Genomic DNA, 25,113 nt, shown 5'->3' on the forward strand with positions numbered 1-25,113 from the left:
CGGAACCGTAATTGTCTGCAATGGGAACTCCGGTGCCGATATCGCTAAAGGAGATATGGCTGTAGTCAGGATCATTTGGGAGTGGTGCCGAGCCTGGAGCCAACAGGGTCACAGGTGGCAGTGCCAGAGTGAGTAGACTCCCTATGATCTCCAGAGGGAGAAGGGAATGACTTCGATGAAGAAGAGGAAGAATGCCTCTTGCAGGGTTTAACAGGATGGGGTGAGTCATCCGACCCCGAAACAGCCTCAGGAGAAAGGAGACTTGAGACCACCTTTCAAAATTACCATTCTTCCTCTCGTTGAGGGTCCTGGTAGAGAAGTTTTTACAAATCCCACATGGAGGATCTACAGTCAAGTGGAAGACATTAAGACAGTAGACACAAGTCATGGCCATCGGAAAGCGGTAACTTAGGGCTGCAATCCTTACACTGCTTGAAACCAACGGAACTTTTCTTATCCGACATAGCTGGTGTGGTCAAGCACAGTAGCAAAAGGAAGAATAATGGCTACCCAAGAAAAGGGTAAAAGAGAAAAGGAAGAATTACCAACAATGGTAATGGAGAATTACCACAAGGTAAGAAAAGAGGGTAATAAAGGGAGAGAGTCTAAAGTGTGGTAGGAAAATATTAGAATAGACTTTTGAAAGAAAACAAACAAAATTTAGAGTAATAATATATAAACTGTCAAAAAATTAGACACTTAGCTGAGAGAGTGGCTTGACACGGCTGTTCAGCAATGCGGCAAATGAAACCTGATGTAACAGGGAGCAGAGCATTCTGGGTAGGACATTGGCTCAAGAGTTTTTGGCTGACGTGAGCTTGATATTGGCCGGCTCGGCTCCAAGGACTCAACCAATAACCCATCAGTAAGGAATGAATGAATATTAACATCAAATCTTCTCTTACACCTTATTAAGCAATTAAACTGCTCCGGAGACATACATCCTAATGCTGGTCCCCACCCTCCCACTTGATACAGATAGCAACCCTATGACTGTTAACCATGAACTACTACAAAGAAAAAACAAATCTTCCCTTCTCCTCCTCAATATGAATGTAAGTATTGCAAACAAGGTCAATGACCTGCATGACTTACTTTCCCCTCCACACTCCTGACACTGTTATATTAACCAAAACTTGGCTAAAAACCAACCATAGTAACAATGAAATTGTAGCTCCAGGAAACAATACACTATGCAAAGACAGGTCAACCAAAAAGGGCGAGGAAGTAGCTATTCTATTTAAAGATCACCTAACACTAAACCATCTTGAAATTGACATACCTGACTTTGGAAATGCAGAACATTTACTAAATTAAAACTCAACCCAAAAAAGCACATTAACATCATTGGCAGTTATATCCCACCAGGTAACAATATCCACACAGTAGAAAACATACTACACTGGGCCTATAATTCACTCCCACAGGAAACAGTCCTGCTGGGTGATTTCAATATTAACTGGCTAGACTGCTCCTCTCTGAATCCATCACACATTAACCTACATGGATTTACCCCCAACTGATCACATGCCCCACAAGAACTGATAAGTCTACCAAAAGTCAGTCTATTGGATTTTGGTTAACAGCCCCTCCTTATCACAGGCAGGCTGTCTTTCTGACTGAGTGACCACTTACCAACCCCTTCCTTAGACATTCCCATACCTTCCAAATTAGCCATACCTCATACTGCACAATCAGAAACAAAAAGGGTTTAAACCCACACAAATTCATCACGGCCCTAAAAAGTTGTAATTGGGATTCTCTCAAACAGTTGCCTCTAGATGATGCAGTTAACTCCTTTAATATAACTTTTCTAGATATTTTAAACTGTCATGCCCCCCCGCCCAACTATGCACCCTGGCTGAGTAAGGAATGCCGATCCCTACTCAAAGCTGGAGACAAGGCCTGGGAACAATACCACAAATACAAAACCCAAACTACAAAACTATCATTCCTAGAACTTTAAAAAGTTATGTCTTACCATAACCTTCCATCTGAGTTGTTGATTTTCTTACATTCATCACTGATGGGTACGGTTCCGAACCCTTGGAACAGTCTCAGCCAAATACCAAGCAAGCTAGTGTACACCAAACTCTCGAGCCACGCTACCACCCCACAATGCCCTTCATCCCATACCTCAGATCGAATCTGCAGAACACATAGTTGTTGTGAGGGTGAAGGTTTGATTTTTCCCAATTGATGGTAATACCCAGAGACTCCGCCAAAGACAGTGTGGCGAAGGGCCCTGGTCAGTAGACGCTCAGTGGGGGCAGAGAGGAGCCAATCGTCCAGATAAGGAAACACCTGGAATCCGTGAAGTCTCAAGTGAGCTGTCACCACTGCTACACATTTCGTGAACACTCTGGGAGCCGTCGAGAGACCGAAAGGCAGGGCTCTGAATTGAAAATGATTGGCTCCCAGCCAGAAGTGCAAAAGCCTCCTGGAGCATTTGTCCATTTTGATGTGGTAATACGCAACCCGGAGATCTAGAGAGCACATCCACACACCCTCCCGAAGGCATGGAAGGATGGACTGAATAGTGACCATGCGGAACTTGGTCTGTATAACTGACTCTTTCAAACGACTGAGATCCAGAATGGGCCTCCAGTCCCCCGTCTTTTTTGGCACCAAAAAGAGTCTGGAGTAGTACCCTAATCCGCATTGATCTGGGGGGACCTTTTGGATGACTCGCTTTAGAAGAAGCTTCTTGATTGTGGAAGCTGCCTCCTCCCTTTGACCGAATGGAACGTCAGGAAGGGAGAATTGAGGTCTTGGAAAGGACTTGAGGGGAATGTGATAGCCTCTGATGACAATTCACTGCACCCATAGATCGTCGGTAATGGAGGACCAGTCTGCTTGGTGCAGAGAGAAACGCGCCCCGACTGCTTCCAGAGAAAAGCAATCGGGCAACGCTTCAGGAGCGCTGATGGGGCCTACCAGAGAAAGAATCTCTGGAGCCCTGATTCTAGTAACCCCCTTCTGCCCCTAAAGGGATGTCTTCCACCGTCGGACCCTCTGCCTCTGGAGGAGTCTAGCCACGTGCGTCATGAAAGAAACCTTGCCACTTCAACTTTCCACTCCTCTGATTCCTGGAGAAGGAACGCTAAGGTTTGGAGAAGCGCAGGCCCACAGTAGACAAGGTCTTTCCGTCCTGCTCGCACCTGGCCAAAGTATCCTTGACCTTAGAACCAATGAGCGCAGAGGGCTCAATAGGGGCGTTCAAAAAGGAAGACTTGAAGGAATCCGGTAGGTCAGAAATGTGCATCCAGACATGATGTCGGACAACCACGCCAGCACCTGCTGCTCTAGCTGCTCCTTCAGTTGCATGGGAGAGCAACCTCATGGAGGAATTCGAAACTGCTTCAAGGGTGGCAAGTTGGGAGGCCACTCTGTCACGTGCTCCATCCGACACTTGACCCGCAAGGCTACCAGAGAGTTCGGAAATAAGGTCTCTCTGGAGTCTCGCAAAGTGTGCCAAGAAATTCAGCGAATGCACGGCAAAGGTCGCTGCAGCAAAGACTCGCTTCCCTAGCCTGTCCACCGCCTGGGACTCCCTGTTGGGTGGATCAACAGCAGGACTCTCTTCTGCCAAGTCCTTCTTTTTGGCCACCACCACCACAGCGTCTACTGGCAAGCCTTTCGACCAATGGGTTGATCCTCTGGAGGAGAAAGTACTTTGTCTGATCTCCTGGGGATAGCTTCTACTGAATCTGGACTCTACCACGCTCGCTGCACAATGAATTTGACAAATTCATCTGCAGGAGGGGTCACACACGACAATGGTCTGGGAACGGAAAGCTTGTAAGAATACAGATTCCTCTGGGGAAGGGGTGGAAAATTTCCAGTCACCCCGCCGACTCAAAATCTCCAATATGTCCCCAAACGAAACAGTCAGGGGGTGATCTAGGGGAAACTTCCCCATCATTGTAATCCATATCCTCAGTAAGAGACTCTTCAGTTGAGTCCATGTGTTTTCTTTTGCACACCCTCTTTCGAGGGGGCTCTTCGGTGGGAATGTCCGAAGAGGCCTCAGAAAGGGGGGTGCTTTGCATTAGTGGTCCTCTGCTAAAGGGCTGGTGAGGGCTGAGAGTTAGGGGGGAACCAAAGGCGGAGCTGAAGGAGGGATTGCTAGCCGCCAGTGCCCTCTCCATAATCCGGAAGGCGGGCCCACCCAAAGAGGGATGGGAGCCCGGAACTGAAGAGGACTGAATCGGAATCACACCCCGCTCCGAATGGCCCACCTCCAAGACTGACGTTTGAGAAGGGTTTGGTGTGGATATAACTCTCGGATCCGAGATGGGAACAGAGAAGGCCATTGGTGCCGGGGCAGGAACAGAATATTCCACCCCCAAAGCAACGGCTTGAGTAAGGTGAACTGTCATCGGAACTGAAGCCCACCAGGGCTTAGATGCTTCAGACATCATAGTAGTCTGCGCTGAAGGAAAGGGTCCCGTTGAAAGCAATGGGCAAGGGGGTCTTGGAACCAAAAGATCCCCATCAGGAGAAAATGAAGGAGTCGAAGGAGGAAAAATCCCAACACCCAGAGCGGAACAGGGTCTGGAGATTCCTCTTGCAGTCACTACCTGAGTCACGAGATGAACAATGTCTAGTTCGGACACACTCCTGGCAGACCTAATCGATATCCCGGAAAGGGACTCAGACCGGTCCAGAAAGGGACTGTAAGGTTGCCCGGCAAACAGATCCACAGAAGACGAACACCTGGTCCGTGGTAATGAACACAATGGAGCCAAGGATTCTGATTTGAATTGCGTAAACGGTAAAGTCGGTACTGAGAGGGAACTCGGAGTCGAAGTCACAATCGGGGTAGTAGTCAAAATCAGGTCCGAGCCTGTGTGTCCAGCACCAGACTGGTCAGAACCGAAGTAATCAGTGGTTCAGTAGTTGGTGCAGAGCCTGGCACCGACGATTCAGACTTCCCGGAAACTGTGCTAGGTACCGAGGCAGCGAGTCGATGATCTGAGGAAGACCCATCAGTCTTAGATCGACGAATTTTGCCCGTCACCGGCTGGTGAAGAAGGGTCTGAGCAGGGGGCGCTTCTTATCCTTGCCTGGAGGGGTTGAGACCTCCACAGAAATAGCCTCCGAGAAAGGAGAGGAAAGCAATCCTTTCAAAATCAACTTATTGCGCCATTTATTCAATGTCGGTTTACTAAAACTCGCACAAATATCACATGTGGGAGTCGCAGAAAGGTGCAAGACGCCCAAACAATAAACGCATTTAAAATGCAAGTCACTGTTAGGTAATTTACCACTGCACGACGTGCAATGTTTAAAACCTGAAGTACCCTTTTTCTCAGACATACTAACACTCACTCAAACAGAGAAGAGAAGGAGAAAAAGGCCAGACTACCAGCAATGGTATGAAGGAGTTACCACAAGGGTGGTAAAAAGTAAAGAAAAGGCAAGAAAATACCAACAATGGTAAGAAAATTAATACCTGTGGGGTAAATCTAGACTATAAGAAGGCACTAGAAGGGAAATTATGGAAGAAATACAAGTTTGAATAATTTAAAACTACTTAGCTGGAGAGCTCGGAGAAAACGCTGCTATATGGCTGCACGGCAAACGAGATCTGAGGTATGGGATGAAGGGCATTGTGGGTAGTAGCGTGGCTCGAGAGTTTGGTGTACGCTAGCTTGGTATTTGGTCGAATCGGTTCCGAGGGTTCGGAACCGTACCCATCAGTGAGGAATGGAAAAAGATTAACTTCAGATAAATTAAGAAACTTGTAAAACAAAACAAAATCAACTACTACTATAATATTCAGAAAAAACAACCCTCAAAAAGTTTGGGCTAAAGTTAACATACTATCACCAGGCAAAGCATCTACCCCCACTCCAACCTCCAACAACTCTGAAAATATAGCAACCCAATTTAATACATATTTCACAGAAATGACCCTAGCCATCGCCAATTCTAAAAACATCAACAACCTTGCTCCACCAGTAGCTCCCTGACTCAGCACCTCCTCCCAAAATAGCCCCAGTCACTTTACATTACAACCAGTGTCAGTAGATACCATAAAAAAACTACTGCATTAACTAAAACCAATTACCCTAGCCACAGACAATCTCCCAGTCGAATTTCTGCAAACAGCAGCAGAAAGAATAGCATACCCAGTAGCAATACTCATTAAAAGATCAATGTCTGAGAATGTAGTACCTGCTACCTGGAAGATATCCCACATAATACCGCTACACAAAGGAGGCAATTCCACTGAACTTAGTAACTATTGCCCAATTGCCATCCTATCACCCTTACCTAAAATCCTAGAGCTAGTCATCTATACTCAACTCATGGACTATCTTCACACCTACAAACTACTATCAAATATGCAACACAGATTTCGCCTCTATCACAGTACCACTACAGCACTTATGTCCTTTACTAATATGGTTAACCACCATAGAAATCTAGGACAATTCCTGTCTGCCATATTTTTTAGACTTGTCCAAAGTCTTTGACATGGTAAATCACAACAAACTGATCAAAGTCCTCTCCTCCCTAAACTTTAGTAGCTCCTCTATCACCTGGTTGCAAAACTACCTATCAGCGCGTCAGCAGGCCATACTGTGGCACCACCACCTCACCTCTCCTCCCTCCTGCCAGTTTCCTTAGGGGTCCCACACAGTTCAATCCTGAGACCTCTACTCTTCTCCCTCTTTACCAACCAACTCCACACCTCCACTCATCATGCTTCTGTGATACAATCTGTAGACAACTCTACTCTCATATACTCAGCCTCCTCCTTACAAGACCTCCACACCATAACCCAGGATTCATTTCTATCAGCTGAAACGTGCCTCACCAATTCTCAACTCATTCTAAACCCCAAGAACTCCTTCTACTCACCTAACTTTCAACCTAGAGTCCAAAAACAAAACTATCATCACCCCAGTAACACATACTAAACTACTAGGGATCAAAATTGACAAGAACCTGAATTTCGACATCCATATATCCCAAACTATTAAAAAAGTTCATAAAAAATTAGATGGTCTTTATAGAAACAATTAACTACTGTATTTCTTTGTAAATAAGACCTAACCAGAGAATAAGGCCTAGCATGGTTTTCCAGGGTGGTCATGAAATAAACCCTACCCCAAAAATAAGCCCCAGTTAAGCCTGTCAACAACACACGACACGGACGTGTTGAATTATAAAATAATATTATTGACACCCGTTGACTAAGGTTATCATACTCTGCTCACCATTTTCGGACCATTCGGACACCCAACTTCTTCTCTTTGCAGAAAGTCATAAGATTCTTTGCCTGGGAGTCCTCCACAACTCTTACTGTAACCCTTACCATCACTCACACTTAACGGTTGAGATCCTTGGCCATAAATACTGGCAGGAGTATTTTGATCGGTCAACGTACAGACATGCGTAAAGCACGCGCATGTGATAGTGCATGGTTGTGGTTGCGCCTTCTCTTTGTAAACAGCGTCATTTTGTGTTGCCACACCGGTCTCGTAAGTCTTCAAATTAACCCCCCCCCCGACCAGATGAGTGCAAAAAGAAACAGCTATTCCATCACGTACAAGAAAGGAATCATGGCGGACTCCCGGGGAAAGAATCTGACGGCTTTCTGCAAAAAGAAGTTAGATTTCCGAATGGACCGAAAATGTCGTGCGGTGTATGATAACCTCAGTCAACAGGCCGACGAGGGAAATGCTAACAAGTGCAAAGGTGGATCAGGTTGGCAACCATTATTTCCTGAGCTAGAAGACATCATCTGTGAGTGGAATGCTAACAGGAGAGCAAAGGCTTTGGTTGTGCGCAGGGCTGATATCCAAGCTTTTGCCCTTGCAATGGCATCACAGTTAGAAATATCCCCAGAACCTTGGCTGGATGGCTTCCTTCAGTGATATGAACTGTCTCCAAGATCAACAACACCGTTCAAGTTGGAAGATACTGAAGTTATTAAACGTGCACTTGCGTTTTAAGTCCTTTGTTGATGGAATTGACTTTTCTAAATACCAACTCTCCAACATGACTAGTATGGATGAAACTGCAGTGGTTATGGGCCAAGGATCTCAAACAACAATTGATCAGAGGGGTGCCTTGTCAATCTACATTCCATACACTGGTTACGAGAGTGCCCATGTTACCTGTATTTTGGCAATTCATCTAGATGGAAAGAAAATCCCAACTCTAATCATTAGTTAAGGGCAAGAAAAATAAGACTGAACGTGTTTCAGGCATTTACATTCCTGAAACAGAAAAAGCCTTGTGCACACAAGCAGCTATAAGGAAGTGAGTCGATGTAATGCTGTCACTTGTTTTGCGAGGTGGCAAAAGAGGTCTGCTGACTGGGATTCAGCCAGCACTCACCGTGCTAAAGAAATGAAGAAATTCCTTGCACAGAGAAGAACAGATCAAATAACGATTCCCGCAGGAATGACTGCCTATCTCCAGACTCTTGATATTGCAATAAACAAGCCATTCAAGGACCATTTGCGCATGGAACTCAATGACTACACTGAAAGCAGAATGGAGAGAAGTCAGTATGGAAACTTTGTGAAGCCTAGCCTGCAAGAGGTCATGACTTAGGTAAAAAAGTCATGTGATAAAATTACTGACAGATGTGTTGCCAATGCACTACGAGCAGGCTACTTGGACAAGCAGTGCTCATTTAAGGAGAACTCTATTGCTAAGCATGACAGATTGGGGCCAATGGTTCTACAGGAAATGGAGTCACAAGAAATTCAGGTCGAAATACGGGGGTTGGACATTCATGACAATGTTCCAGAAGAAGATGACACGACTGTATTTGAATAACTGTGAAAGCCAAGGTGCATATATTCTGAAGTTGAAACGTTTGGTGCACTGTTTATGTAGAATTCTCACACAACTGTTTTAATGTGTTAGAACTGTTGTCCAGTAACAGAAAAGTACGAAATAAATGTCAATTTGTGTACATAAATGTCGATGTGTTCACTAATAAATACTGATTTTTGTACATGAATAAATGAATAAAGGCCGATTGCTGGACGGTGTGGGTAAATAAGGCATCCCCTGATAATAAGCCCTAATGCGTATTTTGGAGGGGGAAAGAGTATAAGACCTGGTCTTATTTTCGAGGAAATACAGTACGAGCAGCGGGACGTGACCCGGGGCTGGGACCCGGACTCTGACGGGAGACCTTCATGGCCTTTAACTCCTGGAGGCTGCCAAACCTTGCCGTGTCCCCATGCCCTCGGAGCCTCTCAGAGGGACCAACCTCCGATCCAGGCCTCCCTCGCAGAACTCACCCCCGTCATAAGGACGTCTGAGCCCACGCTCCTTTCCGGTCCAGAGCACTACGGTCCCAGTCTTCCCCACATCTCCTGGAGGCTGCTTGGCGGGTCGTGTCCCCGTGCCCTCAGAGCCTCTCAGGGGGACCTCCCTCTGATCCAGGCCACCCTCGCGGGACTCACCCCTGCCGCCGAGGGGCAGGCCCGCTCTCATCAGGGCTTCTGAGACCCCCCTCCTTTCCGGTCCAGGGCACCACAGTCCACGTCTCCCGCATACCCCCTGCAGGCTGCCAAATCGTGCTGTGTCCCTGTGCCCTCAGAGCCTCTCAGGGGGACCTCCCTCCAATCCAAGCCACCCTGAAAACTCACCCCAGCTGCCGAGGGGCAGGCCCGCTCTCATCGGGACTTCTGAGACCCCCCCTTCCTTTCCAGTCCAGGGCACCAGAGTCCCCGTCTCCCGTATATCCCCTTGCAGGCTGCCAATTTGTGCCGTGTTCCCGTGCCCTTGGAGCCTCTCAGGGGGACCTCCTTTCGATTCAGGCCGCCCTCACAGGACTCACCACGGCCGACGAGGAGCAGGACGCTCTCATCGGGACTTGAGCCCCCCTCCTTTCCGGTCCAGGGCACCACGGTCCCAGTTTCCCGCATATCCACTGCAGGCTGCCAAAGCTTGCCGTGTCCCCGTGCCCTCGGAGCCTCTCAGGGAGACCTACCTCCGATCCAGGCCTCCCTCGCAGAATTCAGCCCGACCACCAAGGGGGCAGGCATGCCCTCATAAGGATGTCTAAGCCCACACTCCTTTCCGGTAAGGAGCACTACGGTCCCAGTCTTCCCCAGATCTCCTGGAGGCTGCCTGGCCGGGCCGTGTCCCTGTGCCCTCAGAGCCTCTCAGGGGGACCTCCCTCTGATCCAGGCCACCCTCGTGGGACTCACCCTGGCCGCCGAGGGGCAAGCCCGCCCTAATCGGGACTTCCGAAACCCCCCTCCTTTCCGGTCCAGGGCACCACAGTCCACATCTCCCGCATATCCCCTGCAGGCTGCCAAATCGTGCCGTGTCCCTGTGCCCTTGGAGCCTCTCAGGGGGACCTCCCTTCGATTCAGGCCACCCTCACGGGACTCACCCCGGCCGACAAGGAGCAGGCACCCTCTCATCGGGACTTGAGCACCCCCTCCTTTCCGGACCAGGGCACCACGGTCCCAGTCTCCCACATATCCACTGCAGGCTGCCAAACCGTGTCGTATCCCCATGCCCTTGGAGCCTCTCACGGGATGTTCCTTCCGATCCTGGCTGCCCTCGTGGAACTCCACTCAGCTGCAGAGGGGCAGGCACTCTCTGATCGGGACTTCTGAGACACCCCCTTCCTTTACAGTCTAGGGCACCACAGTCCCAGTCTTCCGCATATCCCCTTGCAGGCTACCAAATAGTGCCATGTCCTTGTGCCCTCGTTGTCTCTCAGGGGGACCTCCGTCCGATCCAGACCACCCTCACAGAACTCCCCCTGGCCGCCGACGAGCAGGCCTGCCCTCATAGGGACTTCCAAGCCCACGCTTCTTTCCGGTCCAGAGCACCAAGGTCCCCATCTCCCCCAGATCTCTTTGGAGGCTGCCTGTCCCCGTGCCCTCGGAGCCTCTCAGGGAGACCTCCCTCCGATCCAGGCTGCCCTCGTGGAACTCCACCTGGCCGAGGGGCAGGCACGCTCTCATTGGGACTTCCTAGCTCCCCTCCTTTCTGGTCCAGGGCACCATGGTCACAGTCTCCCGCACACCCCCTGCAGGCTGCCAAGCCGTGCCGTGTCCCAGTCCCCTCTGAGCCTCTCTGGGGGACCTCCCCCCGATCCAGGCTGCCCTCGTGGAACTCCCTCCAGCCACAGAGGGGCAGGCACACTCTCATCGGGACTTCCGAGTCCCTCTCCTTTTCGGTCCAGGGCACCACGGTCCCAGTCTCCCACATATCCCCTGCAGGCTGCCAAACCGTGCCGTGTCCCCGTGCCCTCTAAGCCTCTCAGAGAAGCTTCCCTCAGATCCTGGCCACGTTCGTGGAACTCCACTCGGCCGCAGAGGAGCAGGGATGCTCTCATCGAGACTTCCACGTCCCCCTCCTTTCCGGTCCACAGCCATTCTGGGGACTTTGCGACATTTCAGGAATGCCGTCGGGTTCCAGGTGAGGTAGGATGCCTTCCCCCTGCCTGGTAGGAGCACTCCTGGCCCTGCAGCCTTCCACCAGATGCTCCCTTTGAGGACTTCCGTCATGGGGGGCTCCACCAGACCCCGCTCAACCAGACAGGAGCACTCCTAGCCCCGCTGCCTTCTGCCAGATGCACCCTTGAGGACTTCTGTCCCACCGGGGGTGCGATCTGTACCCTTCCACACAGGAGGGAATGCTTCCTGCCCGGCTGCCTTCCACCCCTCTCTCTCTCCCTTCTGGACTTCCACCGGGATGGACTCTCCACCTCTGGGCTTCCACTTCTACCAGGGCGGGAGCACTCTTTTCCCAGGTTGCACATCTCCTGGAGGCTGCCAAGCCAGGCCGTGTCCCTGTGAGCTTGGAGCCTCTCAGGGGAGCTTCCCTCCGATCCTTCCAGGCCTTGTAGAACTCTGCTGGGCCGTGAGGCCACAGCCAGACCCTCATCCAGACTTCTGTGATGCTGGTTCTCCCCTTTGCCATCCACCTAGGGCTTTCAAACTAGCACATGATATGGACCAGGGTCCCGGCATCTCGGCCCATTTCATCTCACGCCTCTGTCTCGCTCCTTGGCCGCGCCATGTGCCGACAAACGTGCTTCACTTAGAGCCTTCTGGCACGTGCCCCCCTGCCTGAGTGGTGCATTCGCAGGGTGGCATCCCCACAGTGCCGGGTGAAGGACGGAAGCCTGACCCAGCACCTGCACATGGGTCCTGGGTGCAAGACGCCATGGAGGCCTCATCTCCGCACCCCTGGGGCTGGGAGAATGAGATCCCAGATCTGGCTTACCTGGATGGACCTCTTGCCCTCTCATGGGAGCCACGCACCCGGCGCTGGGACGCCCCCTACGGGGACGACCCTCAAGTCTGAGTACACAATCTTCAGCACCTTCCGAGCTCACAGGGGTTCTGGATTTCTGGACGGATGCACTAGAGGGTGTGGAGTGAGGGGCGCGACCAGGAATGTCCTGTTGCATAGGACTCCTTGCCACTGGGTTGCCCCTCCGGGGACAACCCTTAAGTCAGAGTACACAATCTTCAGCCCCTTCCATGCCCGCAGGGGTTCTGGCTATCTGGACGAAGGTGCTGGAGGGTGCAGAGCGAGGAGCATGACTGGGGACCTCCTCCACCGGTTCACGCATGAACCCCCTCCCTCAATCCCCCCACCACTAGACCCCATGCCAGGCGCCGAAGGGCAAAGTCCTGCCGACAATCTGGACGTCAACAGAAGGGAGGGGGCAGCACATAGGGTGGGACGGCCAAGGACAGGTCTCCCCCTCCCCACGAGGGCACAGAGCCCGTCCCCCACCTGCGACAAAAGCTTGGCTCAAGGGCTGATGTTCAACAGATCGCAGATTTTTGCTGCTCTGCTACGTACGAAACCCTGACCCAGAATCAGGTGATCTACGAATGATTTAGCGCTTGGTTCCCCACGAACGTACAGTACACTGCTGGAGAGAGGCGGCCCCCTTCCGTCCGCGCTCCGACCCAGTGAAGAGCAGCACTCCTAGCAGACCCTGCAGTCAGCTATCCCTGGTCAACCGGAGATCCGAGGTGCTGCGGTATCGTTACGTTTAGGCGAGATTCTGACTTAGAGGTGTTCAGTCATAATCCCACAGATCGCAGCTTCGCACCATTGGCTCCTCAGCCAAGCGCACATACCAAATGTCTGAACCTGCGCTTCCTCTCGTACTGAGCTGGATTACTATCGCAACAACACATCATCAGTAGAGTAAAACTGACCTGTCTCACGATGGTCTAAACCCAGCTCACATTCCCCATTAGTGGGTGAACAATCTAACGCTTGGTGAATTCTGCTTCAAAATGATAGGAAGAGCCGACATCGAAGGATCAAAAAGTGGCGTCGCTATGAACGCTTGGCCGCCACAAGCGAGTTATCCCTGTGGTACTTTTCTGACACCTCCTGCTTAAAATCCAAAAAGCTAGAAGGATTGCAAGGCCCCACTTTCACGGTCTGTATTCATACTGAAAATCAAGATCAAGCGAGCTTTTGCCCTTCTGCTCCACGGGAGGTTTCTGTCCTCCCTGAGCTCCCTTAGTACACCTGCATTACTCTGACAGGTGTACCGCCCAAAGTCAAACTCCCCACCTGACACTGTCCCTGCAGCAGGTTGTGCCCGGACGCTTGGAGCCAGAAGTGAGATCCCCGGTGGGGCTCACCCCCCCCCGCCTCACCGGTTAAGTGAAAAAACGATGAGTAGTGGTATTTCACCAGCGGCCGAGGCCTCCCACTTATTATACACCTCTCATGTTTCTTCACAGTGCCAGACTACAGACAAGCTCAACAGGGTCTTCTTTCCCAGCTGATTCTGCCAAGTCTGTTCCCTTGGCTGTGGTTTTGCTAGATAGGTAGGGACAGTGGGAATCTCGTTCATCACTGAATTTCTTCACTTTGACATTCAGAGCAGTGGGCAGAAATCACATTGCGTCAACACCCATCTCGGTCCTTTGCCATATTTTGTTTTAATTAAACAGTCGGATTCCCCTGGTCCGCACCAGTTCTAAGTCAGCTGCTAGCTGCCGGACAATGCAGGATGCCAGTCGGGACCAGCACCCGCGACAGCCGGAGCGATCCACAGGAAGGGCCTGGTGCACGCCCAGAGTCGCCTCATCCAGCCACGGTGCGCACCCAGCCTTGCTTCACGCCCGAGCAACCCAGCCCTTAGAGCCAATCCTTATCCCAAAGTTATGGATCTGGCTTGCTGACTTCCCTTACACTGTTCTAACAAGCCAGAGGCTGTTCACCTTGGAGACCTGCTGCGGATATGGGTATGGCCCGGCCCGAGACTTGCACCCTCTCCCCCAGATTTTCTAGGGCTGGTGAGAGCTCACCTGATGCCACAGGAACCGCAACGCTTTCCAGGGCGTGGGCCCCTCACTCTCAGGGCGAACCCATTCCAGGGCACCCTGCCCTTTACAAAGAAAAGAGAACTCGCCCAGGGGCCCCCGCCGGCTTCTCTGGCATTGTTTGCGTCACCACACTGGATGCCGCGAGGTGCCTGTCTCCACCACTCCAGATTCAGGGATTGGAACCAGACTCCCTTTCGATCGACCTAGGGCGGCGGAGGCCATCACCCGTCCCTTCGGAACAGTGCTCGCCTATCTCAGGACTGACTGACCCATGTTCAAATGCTGTTCACATGGAACCCCTCTCCTCTTCGGCTTTAAAAGGTCTCATTTGAATATTTGCTACTACCACCAAAAATCTGCCAAAGCAGCAGAGACCTCCAAAGCAGACATCCAAGCAACCTCCACCTCCCAACCACCACCACGTATCACATACTTCACAAAGTCAGTGTGCCACGCAATCACAGCCCTTAATGATAACACACCCAACACACTAGTAATTGTTGACTCTTATCAGGCACACTGACGTCCCACTCACTAGTATGAACAAGAAGGTTACTGTAAGCTGCCTGTCGGGTGCCAGGATCCGCCACAACACAAGCACTCAGGTCACTCCAAAACAAGTACAAATATGACTGTCATTGTCCATGTTGGTGTGAACGACCCGAGACATATCTCCCTGGACTACATGAAAAGAGAGAGAGGAGCTCTTTGATCATGTAGCCCAGGCCGGTACGACCCTGACCAGCATCTTGCCCTTGATGCCACAGTATAAAGATAAAATGATCAACTTTAACAATTGGCTAAGTTATTGGTGTCGTTCAAAGGGGATCCAGTGTCTGCCAGCCTGAGATGACATGCTCGACAAACCACGTTGCTTCGCCAGAGACGGCTTGCACCTGTCGCCTTTAGGCTTTCGAATACTGGCCAAGGCTCTTGCCACCCCCATAGTGCCTTTTTTAGGCAAGGCTCAAAAGACAAACCCACCTCCATAAACAACACAAGAAACCAAAAACTGAGGGTAATGCTACTCAATGCCAGAAGTCTAAACCTCAAAATGCACGCACTCAAGGCACTCCTCAGTACGGAGAAAATAGATATCTGTGCAGAAACAGAAACCTGGTTCAAGGCTCCAGAGAGCACCCCAGCACTACCAGGCTATAACTCATACCAAGCCTTTCAGCCCCAGAACCCAGACCGAAATACAAAAGGCGGGGGTGTATCCATCTTCATAAAGGATACCCACACCTCCAGGTTAGTGGCACAGCACGAGGCCTCAGAGACCATCCATGTGCAACTAACAGTGGGCAAAGCTGCTTTTCAGATTGTAGCTTGCTACAGATCACCCACCTTGTCTCAGGACCTCCACTCAGCATTCCTGAGAACATTGGAAAATATAAAGGTCCAACCAAACACCATGATATTGGGTGATTTCAACTACCCACACATTGACTGGGAGAACTACTCAAGTACAAACTCCTTTGCCCAATGCTTCCTAGAGTTTATAAACTCAAAAGTACAGTTTTGTACCTACCATAAATGTAGATGTCCGATAGGAATGCATCTGCAGTCCTTACAAATGGGTTGTCCTGTCGTCAGGCAGCCCTTCGGTCGGCCGGATTCCAAAGTCCGGGTCCGGCTTCGGCTGGTGTCGCACTTCACCCGACGTCATCGCTGCAGTTTTTCAGGTATAAAGGCATCAGCCGACGCCATTTTCCTCAGTGTTTCTTGCCCCAGATGCCAGGTGCCCTCTTGGATGGCTAAATTTGGATAAATGCCAATGTTTCCAAATAGTAGAGAGTAAACACATAAAATAAGCATGTATGTACATATATACAAACAAATACACCATAATAGATCCCCCCCCCAAGCTAGCTGAAGGATGGCAAATACCCTAGGAGTACCTCAGAGGGGAAGGTGGGAGGGTAATCCTGACTGCAGATGCATTCCTATCGGACATCTACATTTATGGTAGGTACAAAACTGTACTATGTCCTTCAAGGATGCATCTGCAGTCCTTACAAATGGGTAGAATACCATAGCTAAACAAGAGGAGGAGGAAAAAAGTAGAGATTATGGTGTAGCTAGGATCCCTTGCAAAACAGCAGTGGCAAAACCTGCTCGGGATCTAGAGTATAAAGGTAAATTGTAATGCTTGGCAAATGTATGCACGGAGGTCCAAGTAGCAGCCTCTATAATGTCCTTGGTAGCCACTCCTCGTAAGAAAGCTGTGGTAGTGGCTGTAGCCCTTGTGGAGTGAGGCCTGATGTTCTCTGGAGTTTTCTTTCCATGGTAGGAGTAACAAAATCTAATGCAATTTCCAATCCATTTGGAGATTGTCTGTTTTGAAATTGGTTTGCCTTCCTTTCCTGTGGCATATGCTACCAGAAGCTGGTCAGTTTTTCTATTGGACTTAGTCCTGTCCAGGTAGTAGCGTAATTGTCTATGTACATCCAAGGTATGCAAGAGTCTTTCTCCCTGTTCTGTGGGTTTGGGAAGAATGTAGGTAGGTGGATAGCCTGATTTAATGACACTCTGGATACCACCTTAGGCATAAATGTAGGATTTGTTCTCATGGACACTCTATCTTGATGGAAGATCAGGAAGGGTTGCACTGCCATTAATGCCTGTAGTTCAGAGACCCTTCTTGCTGAAGTTATTGCCAGCAGGAAAGCAGTCTTCCAGGATAAGTATTGTAATTCTGCTGTTGCTGCTGGCTCGAAAGGGGGAAGTGTCAATTTCTCTAGCACAAAGTTCAAGTCCCATGCTGGCAATTGTGGTTTCCTGGGAGGTTTTACATTTTTAATTCCTCTCAGAAACTGTCTGAGCAGAGGATGAGAGAAGACAGGAGGATCCAAGCTGTATTCTGCTGAAATAGCTGATGCATGTATCTTGATGGAGGAATAGGACAGGCCTGTGTGGAAGAGCTCTGCCAAGTACTCCAGGATGTTGGCTATGTTTACCCGTGTCACATCTTCTCCCTTTGCAGTACTCCAAATGAGATATCTTTTCCATTTTGCTGCATAATTCTTTCTTGTTGAAGGTCTACGAGCCTCCAGGATTATGTCTTTAACCCTTTGGGATAAATTTGGGTTAATTGCTGTTATGTAATGTTCCAGGCAGTTAGCTGCAGAGTTTTCAGGTTTGGATGCAGGATGCTGTAGTTGTTCTGTGTTAACAGTAATGGGATCAGGGGTAGTGTCCATATTTGTTCCTGAGACATGCTCCTCAGCAATGGGTACCAATGTTGTCTTGGCCAGTCTGGGGCTATAAGAATGATCCTTGGATGGTCCTCTTTGATCTTCAGAAGCACCTTGTGCATCAAAGGAAGTGGTGGGAATGTGTATGCTGTCAGGTTTTTCCAACTGAAAGATAGGGAGTCCACCTTCCAAGCAAGTGGGTGGTACGTCCTTGTGCAGAATTTCTTTAGCTGGTGATTGAGTGGGGATGCAAACAAGTCTATTTGTGGTAATCCCCATTCTCTTGTGATGGCTTTGAAGATGTCCAGATGTAGCATCCATTCGTGGGCATCTGTGGTAGTTCTGCTTAATATGTCTGCTAGAATGTTTTCTTTTCCCGGTACAAAAATTGCTTGTAACTGAATGTTGTAGCTCAGGGCCACATCCCATAGGTCCAGTGCCAGCCGGCATAGAGGATATGAATGTGTGCCTCCCTGTTTGTTGATGTACCACATAACTGTGGTGTTGTCTGTCCTTATCATCAACTGACCTTCTTGGAGAAATGGTCTGAATGACTGGATTGCCAATTTTACTGCCAGCATTTCCTTTAGATTTATGTGTAGGCGCAGCTGGTCTTGAGTCCATAAGCCTTGTATGCACTTGCCCAGCATGTGTGCCCCCAACCGAGGTCTGAGGCATCTGTCGTGATGGTTTGGCTTGGTTGACTGTTGCAGAAGGGCAATCCTGTGTTTGATTGACAGGCCTGAGCCCACCATAGGAACTCCTGCTTCAGGCATGGGATTATTGGAATTTTGGTTTCTAGGCTGTGCTTGTGTTGGGACCACAAATTCTTTAGGTACCACTGTAGCTTTCTCATATGCAGTCTGGCATGAGGGACCAGAATTATGCAGGATGCCATGAAGCCTAGAGCTTGCAGTACTTTTCTTGCAGTTAGATGGTTCTGCTTTGTTAATGCCAAAAAGTAGAGAGGTAGTTGCTCTTTCTTTTCTGCAGTTAGGAATGCCATTTGTTTTGATGTGTCCAGCTCTGCACCCAGAAAGGTTATTCTTTGGGATGGAATCAGCCTTGACTTTTTTATATTGACTGTATATCCCAAGGCTTGCAGCAGGTAAACGACTCTTTGTAAGTCTTCTGTTAGCTTGCTTTTGTTGTCCGCTTGTATCAGGCAGTCGTCCAGGTAGGGATAAATTTGGATCCCCTGAAGTCTGCAATGAGCAATTACTGATGCCAGGCATTTCGTGAACACTCTGGGCGCAGTAGATAAGCCAAAGGGCAATGCTGAAAATTGATAATGCTCTGATCCTGCAAGAAATCTGAGGTATCTTCTGCAAATTGGTCGTATGGGGACGTGCAGGTATGCCTCCTTGAGATCTAGAGTTACCAGCCAAGACTCCTTGCCCAGCATGGGAAGAAGCTGCTGTAGGGTCAGCATTTTGAATTTTGGAACAATGAGGAATGTGTTTAAAGCGGACAGGTCTAGAATGGGTCTCCATTTGTTTTCTTTTCTTGGTACCAGGAAGAGTCTGGAGTAAAATCCCTTTCCTTGCTCCATAGATGGTACCTTTTCCACAGCTCTCATTCTTAATAGCGGAGATATTTGCTTTAGAGCTTCTGCCCTTTGAGTAGGTGGTAGGTTTGGCATTCCTCTCTTCCCTGGTAGAGTATGGAAATGGAACCTGTAACCTTGGTCTATAGTTTGCAAAATCCATTTTTCCCTTGTGATGCAATGCCAGTTCTTTGAAAATAAGGTTAGCTTTCCGCCTAAGGGTGCTTCTAGTTGTTCCCTGGTAGGCGGTGCCACTGTCAAGTCACTGTGATTGAGTTGTTGTAGTGGTGGTGGTGGCTGCGTCCGTGCCTCGCTGGTTGTTACCTTGCCACTGGCGTCCCCTGTAGGCACCCCTGGATTGGTTTCTGCCTCTAGAACGCCTATTCCTGCCTCTCTGTGTCTTAGAGGAGTCCGGAAAGGACCAATTCTTGGAGGGCCAGTTCCTGCTAAACCTTGGAGGTTGAACCTGTAAGAAATCTTTCACCGTTTGTACAGATTTCGCCTTCTCTTACATCCTTTTTAGTACCTGCTGAGCAGGGGAACCAAATAAATTGACCTTGTCCATGGGTGCATCCAAAAGCTTTGATTTGACATGGTCTGGTAATGCCTGTTCTTTCAACCATGCATGTCTCCTGATAACTGTGCCAGTCATGGCTGATCTAAAGGAAGCCTCCAGTGCATCATAGCCACATTTTAAAGAATGGTTACTAACTTGCTGTATGTTATGTACCATTTCCTGAACATATTTTTTATCTAAAGATTCTTCAGAGGACAGCTTTTTAGTTAACTGGTCAAGCATAAAAACTCTTGATATTGAATCATATGAAATTGGCAGTTCAAAGCCCTAGCTGACAAGGTAGCAGAAGTGTAAACTTTTTTACCCCATCTCTCTAAGGACCTGGATTCCCTTTCAGAGGGGAGGGGGTTTTTAGTAGAAGTAGCTGCTACAGCTTTAGGGCCCTGGGAGATAGTCTCTGGATCTGCAAAAGGAGCCTTGTATAAATGGTGATGAGTGTCCGGGACCCTGTAGAACCTATCGGGCTTAGCAGGAGCCGGAGGTAATGAATCAGGAGCAGTGCAAGCATCATTAAATGCATCATCTACAACAGAAAGAACTGGAGGTATAGCTAAAGGCCTATGTTGTGGCAAATGTAGAAAGGTTCTAAGCCTTTTCTGGAGTCTGAGAAATCTTGGCCCTGCCACTGGAATTGTTCCCTCATAGCATGCAAGGTTTCCCCAAAGGAAAATTCCTCAGGTGGAGAGGCTGAAGGAATGGACTCTTCAGCATCAGAGTCTTCGTAAGGAGAATAAGAAGCCTCAGGAGGGTCTGTATGTTCTGAGTCATCAGAGGAATCATCAGTGGATACTGGTTCAGGGGGCTCTGCTCTAGGCCTCTTTTCTGGAGGTGGGAGAGAGGACCTGTCTGGATGAGGCTGGGATCCACGAATTAAAGAAATTAGATCCTCAGCCAAAGAAAGCATATGAGAGCTAGTGCTGGGCCTGTGTGAGGGGGGTTTGGCAGGCACAGTTTTTGAAGCTTTGGCTGCTTTAGCCCTGGCAAAGGCCTTAATAGACATGGCTGCAGGAGGCCTGGCAGCTCCACGTGCAGGGGTTGAAATATCCAGGGGAATAGTGTCTGATAATTCCTGAGAAACCGCAACAGAAGGTTGGATTTCAGAAGCCGATTCTACCAGGTTAGAGGAGGCCTCAGTAGAAGGCATGGTTTTGGCTGAAGAAAGAACCGCTTGCTCGGTTTCGGCCGAAACCGAGACACTCGCGGTTTGCTTAATCGCGGTTTCGGCCGAAACCGCAGACCGCGAGTGTCTGTCCTTTTCTTTACGTTTTTTGGAAATTTGCATTGTCGGAGGATCCGATGGAATAATATAGGCAAAATCAGAGCCGAAAATCTGTTCAGCAAACTCCGACCGACGTCTAAGCGTCCGTCGGTTAAAAGAAGCACAGGCTAGACAAGCTGCTACATCGTGGTCTGGGCCTAAACAATGTATACAGTAGGAGTGGAAATCTTTATGAGGTATTTGTTTCCCACAAGATAAACAGTTATTCACTTTCTCTGACATCGGCTGAGGCAAGAAAGAGTCCCCAACGGGGTACTTAGCTTTTTAGAAGTCTTCGAAGTAGTATTCGGTAGTAGTAATCTCTGGATCTGACCGACTGGCACTTGCGAACAGCTTCTGCTTCGGGCGCCACGCGGCAAGAAAGACTGAGGAAAATGGCGTCGGCTGATGCCTTTATACCCGAAAAACTGCAGCGATGACGTCGGGTGAAGTGCGACACCAGCCGAAGCCGGACCCGGACTTTGGAATCCGGCCGACCGAAGGGCTGCCTGACGACAGGACAACCCATTTGTAAGGACTGCAGATGCATCCTTGAAGGACATCGCCCTGAAACAACTGGTCACCACTCCCACAAGAGGTGACAACATATTGGACCTGATCATCACCAACATGTGGGATCAATGTTCCATACCAGAGGTAAACCCCTCGTTAGTAAGATCAGACCATAAACTAATCACACTGGACATCCACATCCTGACCCCATCCCCAGTTAAGGAAACCACTGTGAAAACTTTTCAAAAGCAAACTTCACACTTCTCAAGACCGAGGTGGAAAATTTCAAAGCCCCCTTGCTAAAGGATAATGCTGCCCAAACTGCAGAATCCTTTACAGATGCATTCTATGAGCACCTACAGGAATGCATGGAATCAGCCATCCCAAGTAAAACCAAAACTCACTCCTCCAAAAAAGAGGAAACCAGTCTGGTGGACCCCGGTCATAAATAAGCTATACAACAGAAGGAGGCAACTATTATATGATAGAGCAAAATCCCAAAAAGGGAAGGCATCCCTGATCAGTATTAGCAAGAAACAATGATCCCTCATAAAATCATCCAAGGCCAGCTTCGAAAGAAAAATTGTAGAAGATAATCACAAAGCCTTCTTTAGCTATGTCAAGAATCTAGGTGGCAACTCTCAGATCTGCTCTGAGTTAGTGCAAAATGGAAAAAAATATACTGAACCAACTGACATTGCCAACATCCTGGCTGACAGGTTCAGTGCAAACTTTACCCCCACCCCCACCCCCAGCCCCAAAAGGGCCTGTGTCCATCCCAGAAGAATGTAGAGCCCCAGACATCAGACACACAGATGAAAACAGCCCTCTCCAAAGCCAAAAACACAGCATCAATGGGACCGGATGGTATCCCAGGCTGCGTCTTACACGAGCTCCAAAATTAACTAAACCCTCATCTAAATTCACTGTTCAAACTCAGCCTTACCACAGGCTATGTACCCAAAGAATTGTGTACAGCAACAGTTATCCCACTCCACAAAGGTGGTGCCACAACGGATCCTGGGAACTATCGCCCTATAAGCCTGACTAGCCTGGTCTGCAAAGCTATGGAGCACATCATCATGGAACTCATTAACAGAGACTTTGGGAACCTCCAGACACTGGACCCTACCCAATTCGGTTTTGTTAAAGGCAGATCTTGCCACCCAAACCTAGTCGACTTCTTTGAAACAGTTACCAAGGCCATACATGAGGGAAAGGTAGTCTACACGGCCTACCTGGACCTCGCAAAGGCCTTCAACACCATTCCCCACTCTGGCATTATAGATGAGCTTACCAGCTTGAACATTAACCTCTATGTCACGAGATGGGTTGCCAACTGGCTCATGGATAGAACTCACATGGTCAGAGTTGCAGGTGCCATGTCCGACTCTAAACCAGTTACAAGTGGCATCCCACAGGGCTCAGTCCTGGGACCCCTCCTGTTCGGTATATACTTCTCTGAGGTACAGGCAATCACGGGAGGACTATGGCCAACTAAGTTCGCAGATGACTGCAAACTGGGGGCCATAATCGGCTCTCCGGCTGACACAGACATCCTTCAGAAGGGTTTCACGGAGACGAATACCTGGTGTCAAAGCTAAATGCCAAAAAGTGCATAGTCATCCCCTTTGGGAAAAACAAAGTGCCCATGAACTACCACATAGGTGGTAATCCACTAAGTACGGAAGATGTAATTAGGGATCTGGGGATCCAAGTAGACAGCAACCTCTCCTTTGATAATCACATTGCCAAAGTGGTTAGAAAATCCTTCTATGTAGCCCACCTAATCACGAAAGGGTTCACATCTAGATTAAGAGAGGACATTCTGCCCCTCTACTCATTGCTCATCAGGCCCATAATAGAGTACAATGCTCCATTTGGGATGTACCTTACTCGACACCTGCAACAGCTGGAAAGACCACAGAAGTAGCTCACCAAGAGAATCGTGGGCCTCAAACAGATGCCCTATGCAGCTCGACTAAAGAAATTCCAGCTCTACTCGGTTGCTTGCCACCTACTCAGAGGCGATCTCTGCCTGACGTACAAGGCCATGTCTAACCCGGAATTAATGGACATGCTCCAACTCAAGAGCCACACGCTCCAGTGATTTAAACCTCAGCACAACAATAAATAGGACATGCTGGAGGTATAGATTCCTGTCCCAGAGACTTCCCTCGCTCTGGAATAGAATCCCAATCTATGTTAGGCAAAGCCCCTCACTGACTCTCTTCAAAAGAAATCTTGATGAGTGGATGGGAAATCATAAATTTACCCCTGGGATCACTTCAATGGCCCTGCTGGAGAGAGGCTCAGGAAACTAATCTAAAAGGGAGGTGAAAGCCAACAGATTCTGGCTAGGCTAAGTACCTACCTATGAACCTATAAAAGCAAGATAGTTTTTTATCACAATTCAGCCAAACACAATCCTCTCTATTTTACTAGCTCAACACCTTCTACACTCCTCTCTAACTTATCAACCACATCTTCTCTTCTTAATATGCAAGGACCTACCACAATCCTCTCTATTTTAGTATGTGAACATCGAACACATACCATGCTCCACTAACCGTTTAATACCAAAATCTGAAGTATTTGCTCCCACCTTTCCAAATTAAAAATCTCCTCACACCATCTTCTTAGATCCCAGTAGCAAATAATATTAACTGTAGAAAGATCTGCATTCTGAAAAAAAAAATGCCAGAAAAAAAGTTTGCCCTGCATGCTAGAATAAGTTACTGATCAATTTAGAAATACTTGCTCTGAATTTAGATGCACAAAAGGGTGACACAGTAAAAAGTGTTTCCCATTATAAAAATGACGTGTGCCTGCTTATAGGCATCTTACACTGTTTGGCATGTACAAGTAAAATTTCTTTGAATATTTTAGTTAGCTTACACTGCTCTTGCACTGGATTAACATTTTTTTTTTTTAGTTCTTGTGGAATAATCTTTTATTGTTCACTAAATTGTACAGTTACGACAACTGCAAACTTACTTGTTTATGGTGATATACAATGTCTTATGAACCTTTTGCTACTTTTGATTTAATCTGCCGCTTTCATACACTCTGAAGGGTAATTTGTTTTTTCCTGCATACTCTCTGTAACCTGTTAATGCACATGAACAGCTATGTACATTCTACCTGGATCATGTAGGTTTCCACTTCTATCACATACACGTGCTGTGGACTGATCAGTCTCAAAAACTTCTTCAGAGCAGCACATTTAAATGGTTAACACAAAAAAGTGCCAATGTGGAGATCCTCATTTACTTTGCACAGAAAACCACATTAATAAGGTAGCAATGGGTACACTTATGAAAAAGTTCCACTAGTGCATCTGACTTCTCTTTTCTGTAAGACAGAACTGCATACAATGACTTCCTTGATCAAAAGTCCCTCAATGACAAAGGCTTGTTAGTATAACATTCAGCAGTTAAGTTCTTAAAAGATAAGCTCTACACAGTCTGGGTAGTGCTTACAGATGTTTGTAGGATTACATAAAAAAAGGAAAAATAAGTTGAGTTAACAGCATAAAAAGTGTGCAGAGAGGTTTTGGCAGAGTATTGTCCCACATGAAACCGATCATACCATACCTGTCAAGAAAGTTTACAATGTTGGGATTCTTTAACTCTTTCATTACTAGAATCTCATTTATGATCAGCTCCTTCTTGGGCTGCTTCTGTAGATTGATCTGTTTAATAGCAACC

At 48.5% G+C, this 25,113-nt stretch overlaps 1 protein-coding gene across 5 annotated transcripts in view; it reads right to left on the reverse strand.

Annotated features, from left to right (window-relative positions):
- The window catches only part of PAK2 (p21 (RAC1) activated kinase 2), a 1,120,998-nt gene that overhangs the window by 270,330 nt on the left and 825,555 nt on the right, over positions 1 to 25,113 (reverse strand). For all 5 annotated transcript variants that reach the window (XM_044070347.1, XM_044070345.1, XM_044070348.1 and 2 more), the window contains one exon: positions 25,000 to 25,112. In XM_044070347.1, the coding sequence (XP_043926282.1) occupies positions 25,000 to 25,112 (113 nt within the window). The remainder of the gene's footprint in view (positions 1 to 24,999; position 25,113) is intronic.

The sequence above is a fragment of the Protopterus annectens genome, chromosome 4.part1 (assembly GCF_019279795.1).
Source record: "Protopterus annectens isolate FY-2018-M chromosome 4.part1, PAN1.0, whole genome shotgun sequence".
NCBI classification, from domain to species: domain Eukaryota; kingdom Metazoa; phylum Chordata; order Ceratodontiformes; family Protopteridae; genus Protopterus; species Protopterus annectens.